Source organism: Kryptolebias marmoratus, linkage group LG8 (assembly GCF_001649575.2).
Source record: "Kryptolebias marmoratus isolate JLee-2015 linkage group LG8, ASM164957v2, whole genome shotgun sequence".
NCBI lineage: Eukaryota > Metazoa > Chordata > Actinopteri > Cyprinodontiformes > Rivulidae > Kryptolebias > Kryptolebias marmoratus.
In genome coordinates, this window is record NC_051437.1 from 6,746,659 (window position 1) to 6,759,136 (window position 12,478).

Sequence of the window (12,478 nt, forward strand, 5' to 3'; positions counted from 1 at the left end):
TTGCTGTGATGTCTCTGTGTGACACTCGTGTTCTGGATGTGCTGGAGTCCATGTTGCAGGTCGTCACTACCAGGCACCGGGACAGGGTCTGCTCCCCGACTCCTCAGAAGAACGTGTACGATCACCAAGCATCACCAGCCTCTGCAGCGAGAGCCGCAGCCTTTTCAGAGTCCTCGCCACAGAGCGGCGCAAAATCTAACCCTAAATGAGCTGCCGAGACCTTCGCACAGCTAAACTCATTAAAAGGAGAACTGCTCTCAGTCAGAGAGGCTGAACAGTCTCATTTCCAGATGTAATAATGAGCCTTATGGGCTCAGGCTCCAAAACGTGTGATTAGGCAAAGATCAGTGGGTAGGTTATGAAATGTTCCCTAATTTAGCATAATCCTAAAATCACCCATTAAAAGTTGTAGGAGGAACTGGCCAAACTGAGTGTCTACCTGCTGAAAGGCTGTAAGAAGAAGACGCTTGTCAGATCACAGTGCATCGTTTTTATTTGCACGAGATTCATTTTGTTTATAAATGCAAACAGAATAAATGCAATGTACTGAAAGTTACCCAACCAACAGCTCAACACCTAAAACGCTTGAATTTTCAAAGGTGGGCGATCATGTAATTGTGTGCGTCTATCTAAAGAACCACTGGACAGATTTTACTGGAATTCTCAAAAAGTAATCATTTGATCTACTAAGGATCGACCTCTGGAGTCAACCTGATTCAAGATGGCCACCACAGCTAACTTGACCTTAATAAACAGAACTCGCTACATTTCAGTATTTTTACAGACACTAAGCTAAGATTTATGTTAAAGTTTTAAACAAAGATCTCACAGGATCGATTAGTGCTCAGAGTATATGCTGGGGATGACTCTCAGGTACTAACACACTAGATTTGAGCTCAATATCTGTAAAAATAACGAAGTTAAAGCCGTTTTTGTTTTGCTACGGTCAGTTAGCTGTAGCGGCCATGTTGGAGTGACCAAACTACAAAAAGGTAAATCAGCTGAAAATAAACATCCAATGATTACTTTTATGAGAATTTCAATGAAATCTGTCCAGTGGTTCATGAAACATTCTGGTAACCTATTACATATATCCCATTCATAAAAAAGGTTGTAGTGGATTAATTTTACCATCAACAGCAAAAACATAAAAAGCTACAGATGGCAAATTAAGCTTCACTTTTTCCATAAACCCTTTCAAAATGTTAATCTTTTTACTGTAATTGATGTATTACCTTTTCATCTGTCCTTGAAAATGTTCTTAACTCTTCAGATAGATTGTTGTCTAGAATTGGGGCCAATACTTGTACGGAATCAATAATTGTAAGCCTGAGAACAAAAAGATCTCATTTTCTCTCTCAACATGACAGAAAAAACCCCCTTATGAATCAATATAAATTAGCTTCCAAATTAAATCTGAACATTCAGTTTAATTCTTGGTGGCTTGTCAGTACGAGTGAACGCAGAATCAGGTGCCCCTTTTCAAGCCAGAGGAAGTTTGAAGGACGTGAAGTTTTACGGTGACTAACATTAACTGTTGTAAAGAGGCACCACCCTGTCGATCGTGGCCCTGCAGATGGGACATTTCTTTGGCTCTGGCAGGGCCTCGTAGCACTCGGCGCAGGTGCACACGTGACCACACTCCAGAAACACACAGGAGCGCTCCCGGCTCAGACACACAGTACAGCTGGTGGGGGGCACGCTGCTCTCCTCCATTTGCAGTTCCCGCAGACGCTTCCTCTGCTGCTCCTTGAACTCCTCCAGCATGCTCCTTTTCTTCTTGCTCTGTCTGCAGTGCACGTATCGCCTCCACATCATGAAGAGGAGCGTGGAGCAGGCGGCGAGCCCAAACACCAGGGCCAGAATCCTCCACAGCCGGACGCCATTCACCTGCTTCTTCAGGAGAGACTCGTAGTCCTGCCGGCTCAGGAAGTAGCAGAAACCCTGTTTGGGGGGTTGCAGCTTGATGAGGTTGTTGTCCAGGACCAGCTCTCCCACTCCGGTGACGCTGTCACCCACTCGCAGCATCTCCTCCGTCTCGTGGATGCCCTTGGGTCGCTCCCCGCTGATGAAGTGGCTGATGACATTGGACAAGGACTGGACTGTGGGGTGGAAGTTCTCGTAGGTGGTCTCCAGGTCCAACTCCGAGGCATCTAACGCACGTATGACGCGCACTGTTGTGATGATGTCATCATCATGCGACCCGAGGTCAAACGGAACGGTGTTGGTGCGCTGATGGATGACTTTCTCCGTGCTGTTCCTGTGCAGAAACAACAGTTATACATGCAGCTGATCCGTTTCATTATTGAGTCACCTGCTGATTATTTTAATAAAAGTATTCATCTCTCTTGGTATTCTTTCTATTTTCTTACTTTACAACCTGGAATTTAATTGAGTTTGAATTTGACTAAAAACAATTCAAAACATACTTCAGAATAATGAAAAATTTGTTTTAAATCATAAAAAGAAAAATGGATAAGTATTCATGCATTCGTGCATATGTATTCATTCTCAAACTGTTACCTTCAGAAGCCACAGAATTAATTTAAAAATGTCCATCTGTGAGCAATTTGTATTGAACACCGATTCAACACCTCCAAGTAGTGCGGGCTACCACCAAGTAAGAGGCATGAAGACCAAGGAACTCTCCCCACAGGTCAGAGACAAAGTAGTAGAGAAGTACAGATCAGGGTTCGGTTACAAAAAAATCCCAGAACCCTGAACATCCCACAGAGCTTCATTATATCCATTATTATGAAATGGAAAGATGATGGCACCACAGCAAAGCTGCCAAGAGAGGGTCGTCCATCAAATCTTACTGACAGACCATAGAGGGCATGAATCAGAGAAACATCCAGGAGGCCAAAGATAACCCTGATGGAGTTAGGCAGCTTCTCTGCAGAGACAGGAGGATCTGTCCATAGGACCACTATAAGCTGCACAGAGCTGGGCTTCATAGAAGAGTTGTTTTTAATCAGCAGGGCCTGGGAAACTGGTCAGAGCTGAAGGAAAGATGGAAGGAGCAAAAAACAGAGAAATTCTTGAAGGAACCCTTAATGGAGTCCTCCAGAGATTTGAGACTGGGATGGAAGTTCATGTTCCAGCAGGACAATGACCCTGAACACTCTGCTGAAGCAACACTCCACTGTGAAATGGTTCAATCAAAGCTTAGACTTCAATCCAACTGAGAATCTCTGGTTTGATTTAAAGATTGTTGGACACAAGCAGCACCCGTCTAACCTGAACGACCTGCAGCAGCTTGGTCCTAAAGAACGGACAGGTTCAGGTTAGATGGAGCAAGACCATGAAGACAGACCTGAAGAGACTTACTGCTGGAGCTACAGCTAAAGGTGGTGACACAAAATATTACGTTCTGGGGGCACAATGCATGCACTATAGTTTTTTTTTTAATTTTATTTTTTTTTTATTATTCATAAAAGGTCACAAAGGTGCAGGACTTCAAGTACTTAGGGTCCACTGTCCAGAAGAACGGGGAGTATGGTAAAGAGGTGAAGAAGAGATCCCAGGCAGGATGGAGAAAAGTGTCAGGAGTGATTTGTGACAAAAGGGTGGCAGCAAAGGTCAAAGGAAAGGTTTACAGACAGTGGTGGGAGCAGCTGTGATGTTTGGTTTGGAGACAGTGGGACGGACAAAAAGACAGGTTCTCCTTGGGAGGGACGAGGATGGACAGGATTAGGAATGAGGACATCAGAGGTAGAGCACAGGTTGAAGGACTGGGAGATAAAGTTAGAGATGGTTTGGACATGTGCAGAGAAGGGACAGTGGGTATATTGGTAGAAGGATGTTAGAGATGCAGCTGCCAGGAAAAAGACAAAGATGCAGTTAGAGAGGACATGGAGGTAGTTGGAGTGAGGATGGACGACACAGAAGACAGAGTTAGATGGAGGAGGATGAGTCGCTGTGGCGACCCCTGAAAAGGAAACAGCCAAAAGAAAAAGACGAAAAAATATTAAAACAAGTTATTTATCCCATTCAACTTCATAATTCTAAAGTAGTTTTATAGAATTACTACTGACAAACAAATGAAAAGGGTTAGGGTTAACCCTAACTCTATTTAAATTAAAGGCTGTAAGGCAACAACACAGAGTACTAAGAGGGGGTAATATTTCTACAACTCACCGTAGCTGCTGCTGTTTGGGCTATAATGCAGCCGAAATTGGCTATTGTTTCTTGGTCATCAAGAAAGCATTTTTAAAGGAAGACTTCATAAAATCCATCTCAACTCTTATTGTAAACATAAATACATGTCCCCAGTGTCCCTCCATATATCCCCTCCATGCTCTTTGCAACCAGAAACATCTGCCTTTTTTCAAATTTAAAGAGACCCGTGAGCACCAGCTCCTTAGATGGACTGAAAGCTTCAAACACTGACACAGACCTTTGTAACAACAACAACAACAAAAAAAAAAAAAGTTTTCATACAAACTGCAGCCTTGAAACTTTCTAGGCATTTTCAGGAGAATGTGCTGTATCTTTTGGGTGTTTTTGTCTGCTTCACCTTTCATGGCTTTCATCCCTCAGTCTGGTGATCGCAGAGGCTCCACATTGTGTGGAGAACGTGCAGCTTGCAAAAATGGATTCTGCAGAAAGCCCAATTCCTTACACGCAACTTGTTTTTGCCTTTTTCACAGCGTACACTTCGCTCCGAGTTATTTCCAGTTGTGAGAACACATCTCTGCCTGAGGATCTCCTGCTGTTTGCTGCACGTATGAACTGACAACAGCAACAAACGGGCCGGATTTTCTGGACATCAAACAGCGGGATAACAACTCGTGCGAGGCATTTTAAACTAGAACCTGAGACATTACTTAGACACGTGAGGCGTCCGTTCCTCCCTAGAACGAGCAGTTCTAGTGCTGGTTCAGGACTGGTGCTTAAAGCCCGTTCCTGTTTTATGAAAATAAATCAAATAAGAACCAGTTATATTATTCACACCTAGAGAGCCACCACAAAACCCCATCAATAATTATTCTAATAAATGTTTAACCCCCCTTTAGTGTTCTCATTTTCCATGCAGAAATGCAGTGCAAAGAGTGTTTTTAATTTGTAATTTTTTACCTGTCCTAATACATCCGGTCTAGTCTATAAATGCTGCTAAAAATTAAAAACCTAGCATTCTTTAAAAGGATGCATATCACCCCCCACCTTTTAATGCCAGAGTTTGAAACTAACTTCATCTTTTGTTATGAAATGATGGAGTTGTTGCCACTTCGGTTAAATTAATGATGAGGTTATGTGCTATTTGTTAGTGCTTAAAGTATGTGCTGAGGACGACTCTCAGCTACCACCACACCAAATTTTAACTCAATATCGTTACAGTTATAGCTATTTTTTGATTTCTAAGGTCCATTTGCTGGGGCAGCTTTCCAGAAATGGGTTCATCAGTTGTAGATGGACATCCTATAATTAATTTCTGAATGTGTCATTAAAATTTGCCCTGAAGTTTTGAGATGTTCTGCAAACAGTCAAACAGGTCGACTAACAGTTCATGCCGAGGTTTAAGTAAAGATCTTGCACAATGAGTACCTGTCAGTATGTGCTGTGGACAACTCCTAATCATGCAAAATTGGATGAATTGCTTTACAATTCTGAAAGTTGAAGTTGTGTTAATATGATAAAGTCCACTTGGACAGCGGGGCTGCTCGGACTGCATTAACGAGCTAACAATGGATAGTCCGAGCAGAGGCGATTTTGCCGTCTTAAAACAACTTCAATCTTCAAAATTTCACAGCGGTTCATACAATCTTGATAATTTAAACCTTTACACTGGTGGCAGTTTTGCATTAAATGGTTATTCCAGCAGAAATACTGTAACAATGGCTGTGCTGGAAGTGCTACAGCTAGCTGCAGCTATCCGTGCTCGCAGATAGCTACAGAATTTTATGTAAATTTACCGTATAATACAAAATTACGACTGTGTAAAGGTTTATGAATTGCTGTTTGGGACATTTTTGAGACTGGAGCAGTCTGAAGATGGCAGGAATCCACTTTGGTCTTGGCTTCACTCGGACTAGCCGTTAGCTCATCGCTCTTGTTGGACCTAAACTATTTCTCCACACTGAGGCTGCTCAGAGCTATCAGTAGGTAAGATACTTATTTTTCATTATTTTACCACAGAACCCAACTTCAAAATGCTCGAAAAACCCCCTTGTGTGTTTCAAGCCTCCCTGTCTGAACTCGTTTTCCGCCACTTGAAATCTCTGTTCCAGCTAAAACGTGTATTAGACGTATTGAAAATAGTCGCTTCCATCAAAAGTGAAGGGAAATAAACAGAACGAATCCTACCTCTCTCCTTCGTGCGAAGGAAATCAAGCAAGAAGCCAATTGTGACATTTAAATGGTGACATTTGCAGATTTGTTTACAAGCAGTTTAATGCATCGCAGGTAATAAGCTACACACGGATGTTGGCGGAGCACGTTCTCCCTGATTAATGTCTGATCGCTCCTTCAGCTGGATGAGGCATGGCATAAATCGCGTGTTCGCCGTCTGCGTTAGCGTGGCCATCTGCTTTGCCCATCATACGACACTGACTTTACTGCTTGATGCAAGACTTGAATGACTGGATGAAACCACGCTCTCCATCTGCTCCGACGTCAAATTCTTGGATTGTACGCAAAAACGAACAGAGGAGTTGCAGTGGCAAAAAAAAAAAAAAAGCACAAAAACCTCCACTTGTGCTTTCCCAGACTTACCACAGGTGAGTGGTGCGATTCCACACCATCTTCTCCTCCTTCAGCGTCAGCCTCTCGATCACTCCTCTGCAGTTTTCAACAAACTGGCTGCTCAGAGTGTCCTTCACAGATCTCACCACACCTGCAGAGTGGGCATGGCAACACTTAGTCATGGACCACAAAGTGGTTCTGCAAAAACACACTTCACAACAGCACACCTTCTATGACAGCATATGGGACGCATCTTCCAGGGGTTTCAGACAGGAGGCTTTTCAAATCCTGATCAATAGAGATTTTTTTGGCTTCCTGGGACGAGAGAATACAGTGGATTAAAAAGTGAACATAACCAGCAATAAATGAGCACATTCGGCATTGTGCCTCTAAATACGCACCGTCAAACGGCTGACGGTTTTAGCTTTGCTCCTGTAGATGGAGTAGAATATGGCGGTCAGCGCAGAGCTGGTGGCTAAAACTACGATCTGTGCTGCCGAGGGTTTTCCACCGGACTCCATCCTGAATCTGCAGCATCCAGGGCAACTGGGACAAAACAGACAAACATAAATTATACTTAAAACCTCATATCGCTTGCCTCCTTTTGTGCCGGAGCTTCAAACTAAGATCATCTTATGTTGAGGAGGAGCTGAGCTGTAGACGTCTGGGTCAAACCTCGTAAACGACACCAAGAGCGACCTCGTGCGACATTGTGAGGTTGTTAAAAAAATGTGCTCAGAGAATGTACCAAGGATGACTCTCGGCTACTACCGCATTAAAACTTTAACACAAAACTCGAAAAACTGACAACGGAACAGCTATTTCTGTGGCAGCCATCTTGAATTGGGTTGACTCCTACAGTTAATCAGTTGCAGACGTACATCCATAGAAAGGTTCAATAAAATTTGTCCATTGGTTTGTGAGATATTTTGCTAACATTACAGATAAACACACACAAACACATAGAGACATTACAGTCCTTTTACCTCCAGCGATGGGCGATGAAAACGATCACCACTGACATAAATATACAATCACAGCTGTCTCACCAAACTCAAACATGAGGAACTCTCCTTTACTGTACTTTGATAACATTTCAGAAGCTAAAAATGTACTTTTTCCTACATAATGTAAATTATTTAACAAGAGAAACTGTCAAATAAATCCCTTAAAACAAGGTTAAATGGAAGGAATGTTATAACTACTCAACATGAAGCAGAATCTCACTTTTATCTCCTCTAAATCTGAGCTCACCTGCTTTTTCTGCTTCTTCAACAGTTACATCTTAAAATATGCAGTCCACACCGTTTTAATTTGCAAACACATAAAACTACAAATCCTCACAAACACAAGACGAAATTGGAAAATCTTTGAAAACAAATTAGGTGACAATTAAGGTATCGACTCGCCTATTGATTTGTCGTTCCAGCACAATTATAATTTATTTAGCAAAAAGCCTCAAATTAAGAAATTCAATTTGAAAACAGCCACTCCAGGCAGATCTTCTCATGTGTGTGAGACAACAAAAAAAGCTAATTTCTGGTTTCTTTTTTACTAGTCATTGTTTTGGATTATTTAAAATAGAAAACACCTGTTCCTAACTCTGTGGGATGCCAGTTTCTATTTAATCACACTGAAAAATGACATTTTCCCCAAAATACCCATTATGTTTCTTTGTTTTTATTTGACTTTAGGACATGTGTTACCGAAATGTTTTCCCTACGGAAGCACTAAATAACAAACCACCAGCTCTGACGCTATTTCACATAAAAACAACCTTCCTGAGTTTAGTTTGGTACCCACAGGAAGTTAGCTTCAGTCAACACAAATACAGCTAAAACTGTCAAATAACGTGGTTACACAAGCATCTTCAGTAAACATCTTGCTGTTTGGAGTCTGACTGTCATGACTCCGATGTTCATTCAGTGATAATTTGTTTACATTTCCGTCATTCACACTGATTAGCTTAGCACGATTAGCATGTTGGTAGCTCTACTTTAGCTACAAAGAAGCCGACTCTTTAGACACTAGTATTCATAATTTTTTACCTATGAGAACAGAGAGCTGTCTAATGAGTACCAGGTGGGAAAAACAAAACAAAAGAGGGTTACCTTTTGTTCAGTCTCGTCCTGTGAACAACAACACTCGCGTTTCCTCACTTCATCGTATTCGTTGTAAAACACGGATGTGTAGTTTTTCTCCCGGCCAGCAGGGGGCAGTAAATAACCATCAACACAATCAACCAGAGCGGCTGGATCAAACCACTTGTCTTGATTCAGATATAACACCTAATATTATTTTTGTGAAAACAAAGATATTTTGATATGCACTTTGTTTAATTTATTGTTATGTTTTTTAGGCCTAAATACCTCAAATGCATCAGTATTTATCACTGTTGTATTGACTTGGATTGTTTTCCTTTAATGGTAAAACTGTAGATCAAGACCCTCACTGAGTAAAATCACATTTCAGAAGAAGACAGTTTTCTGTCTCTGGAGGCACTCGTTTTTCAAGTCCCTCCGCGAAATGCAGGTCACAGTTTTTAATGGCGTGACCTCAAAAGAGACTGGATGAGCTGATCAGAAAAGGTCAGGTCTGACCTGAGGCGCCCCCTCAGGAGGGTGGCACCTGCTTCTCATGAGTAATATACTCCAAGTCTGGTCTGAGGACTTGTCACTTTACATTGGTTTATGTTCTGCAGTTTCTCTGAGGGAAAAAAATATTTTCTTTCTATATGCTACTTAATTTGTTTTTAACCTTATGTGTTCATTTTTATTGCCCACTGGTAAAGGTGAATGGAATAACGTTTTTCCCTGTGTGTGTTTTTTTTTCTGTACCACTTACAAAATATCTCATGAATCACATGACATATTTTTATGAAATGTTCAGTTCATTAGGGGTATATCTACAATTGATTAACTTTTAGAGCCAATCCAATTCAAGATGGCCACCTTTAAAAACATAAAATGGCTATAATTCAATCAACTTTACAACTATTGTGCTAAAATTCAATGTGATTATAGCTAAGAGGTATTCACAACACTACTTCAAAGTCTGCTCATTGCACAAATGTTGCACTCTTGGTGTCAACCCTGTTTGTCTGTTAGCAAAATATCTCATGAACCACTGTAAAATCTTTAATGAAACTTTCATAAAGCAATCATGTAGGTTTACAACTGAATAACTTTTGAAGTCATTTCAATTTAAGACGGTCGCCACAGACAACTGACCTTAGACAATGCAAAAGTGTCTATAACTCAGTCGATTTTACAGATATTGAGCTAAAGATGTTTGGGATAGTAGCTGAGATTAATTCACAACACGTACTCTGAGCATAACATCTTGTGATACTGCATGAGATTGCACAAAATGTTTGACCAAAATGGCTACAACACCTTTATATGATCTCAGTCTAAAACTCTGGCATGAAAGGTGGTGGGCAATATGCATTACTTCAAGGAACGCTTGGCCCTCAATTTATCCTGCATGTCCCTTTTTATTTTCTCTTACTGTTATTCTTGTATATCACATGACTGCTGCAAAAAATCTGACTTTCCCCACTGAGGGACAAATAAAGGACCATTCTATTCTATTTTATTCTTTTCTGCGCATTTTGGTCTATTAATATGGAGGACCTTATGTTGCTGAGTCTTTTGTTGGAATTTATATTCAAAAATCTACTAAAATGAAAATTTAGCATTGTAGTTATTTCTAATAAGCCATTTAGGGGCTTAAAGATAAAATAGGACTTCCTGCGATGTGTAAAACATTACAAACGCTACAGAAAAGTTGGAGAGAGTAATTTGTTTCTTGAGTTCAGTGATGGATGACCAACATGCAGTTAAGGAGGTAATTGACACACTTCTCTCTCTCTCTCTAGCGATTGCTCACAGCTGCCATAAGTTTAGGGTTTTCTTACTACAAACCAGCACTCAGCTCCCTCAGTCCTCACTTCACTGAACACCCAATGGCCATTTCTGCACTACATTTTTAATACAATAAACGACACGACTGAGTTTCTTCTCAATGTGGAGCTGCTCAGAGCTCCACAAAAAAAAAAACAAAAAAAAAAAAAACAACACGCTTCATATTTTCTCTCCCAGATTTGAAACTCAAAATCCACAACCCGATTTTCTTTTTTGTAAAATACACAGTTCAGCGTTTCATTATCAAGTTATAGAAAAAAAAAGTGGCCTTCAAAATGAATGCAGTAATTATCCTTTTAAATTGATATACTGCCTGCTCAAGAGCCTGGTGCTTGAAACCACACATCAGTGCTTTTGTTAGTTTTGTTTTTTAAATATATTTCTGTACATATACTGTACAATAACACACATGATTGCCAGGAGTCAGTGTTAACCAGTAGAACATTCAACAGCTTCTACCCTTCGTGGATCATTTGTGCCAAGTCTTCCTCGGGTCAGAAACACACTAAAGATACATCATTTAGCAGTTCAGGCCACCTTTTTTATTGCTCTGTGGTTCAGTTCAGATGTGCAAAGGTTCTCTGGACGTCAGCCATTCTGACTGGTCTGAATTTGTTGCTCACTCTGCTCTCAAGCAAAGTGAGCAACAAATTGCAATTCACTAAGCGTTTGTAGAACTATTACTGTTTCAGCAATTTGACATTTTACAGCTGTCATGAACGGGGTGGAAGGAGGCGAACCCTGAGCGCAGACTCATGGTGATAAAAAAAAAACTAATTTATTTAGAAATAAAAAGCAAACCCAAAACAAAGGCTGACGTGGCAGCAAAATCTAAACTAAATTCAAAAAACATTAACTAAACAAAACATGAACAGACCTGTGACAAGAGAAACCACTGGGAGACGAGAAGGCACGAGCAAACGGAAGGATGGCACATCAGGGAGGCAAAGAATAACAATGAACCAGCAGCCAGCGAGAGAAGCGACCGGGTCTCCAAAGGCAGAGGGTGACCAGTGAAAGTGGGCACAGGCGAGACGACCACGGAGCCAGAGCCAGGTGCAGATGGGCGAGAACGGGGAAGAGAGAGAGAGCGACCGAGGAAAAGTGAATGCCGGCCGAGGCACAGGGAAGAGACAAAACACAAACAACAAACCACAACTGAAACATGAAGACCAAACACAATTCCAAAACCCAGGTTCCAACAACTCTGACTCAGGTTANGAGGCACAGGGAAGAGACAACTAAATAACAAACAATAAACTCGAACTGAAATATGAAGACAAAACATAATACAAAAACCTTACATCCTAACAACAGCTGCACAAGCAACTTGTTGCTCCACAGTAAAACCCATGTATTCAATTCATTTCAGTTTATATAGTGCCAATTCACAACAATAGTCTAAACAAAGAAATAAGTCCAAACAGTCTTATTCAATCCAGTTATATTGAAACACTCAGAGACACACTCAAAAACACACTCAGAGAGTGTAAACCTCCACCAAGGCCACAGCGGGATTTAAAAAATAGTGCAAATTTCTGCATGTGCAAATTTTACAGGTCTTGTGAAATTTCAAGAACGCATACTATACGTAAGGAACCTGTGCTTCTGGTGTAAGCCTCAACCAAGTCAGGCTGCAAGTAGGGGCTTCGCGATGACAGTAAGACTCATGAGTGACACACGGTCATTACAAGACTGACGTACCTCTGAAGTATGAAACAAGTAATCCACACTTGCTGTTTATGTGCCACGCAAGCCAAAAGCTAACCATAGTGTTACAACACTCAGCATGCACTGATCATGTGTGTCACACACACATTTTCTAAAGGCTGATGATGCAATTTTTTTCCCAGGCTTCAAGCAAGTCA

The 12,478-nt window shown here is 41.1% G+C and overlaps 1 protein-coding gene across 2 annotated transcripts; it reads right to left on the bottom strand.

Annotated features, from left to right (window-relative positions):
• Positions 1-475: 475 nt before the first annotated feature.
• mul1b (mitochondrial E3 ubiquitin protein ligase 1b) lies at positions 476-11,570 on the bottom strand. Of its 2 annotated transcripts, none has more exons than XM_025006613.2 (5): positions 11,488-11,570; positions 7,086-7,230; positions 6,912-6,999; positions 6,715-6,835; positions 476-2,260 (listed from the first exon to the last, which is right to left on the bottom strand). In XM_025006613.2, the coding sequence occupies exons 2-5, from the start codon at positions 7,203-7,205 to the stop codon at positions 1,531-1,533; spliced, it is 1,059 nt and encodes a 352-aa protein (XP_024862381.1). In that variant the 5' UTR covers positions 7,206-7,230; positions 11,488-11,570; the 3' UTR covers positions 476-1,530. The 2 variants fall into 2 exon arrangements, with proteins under 2 accessions (XP_024862381.1, XP_017274607.1); XM_017419118.3 differs by lacking the exon at positions 11,488-11,570 and adding an exon at positions 8,796-8,928.
• Between the last annotated feature and the right edge of the window lie 908 nt (positions 11,571-12,478).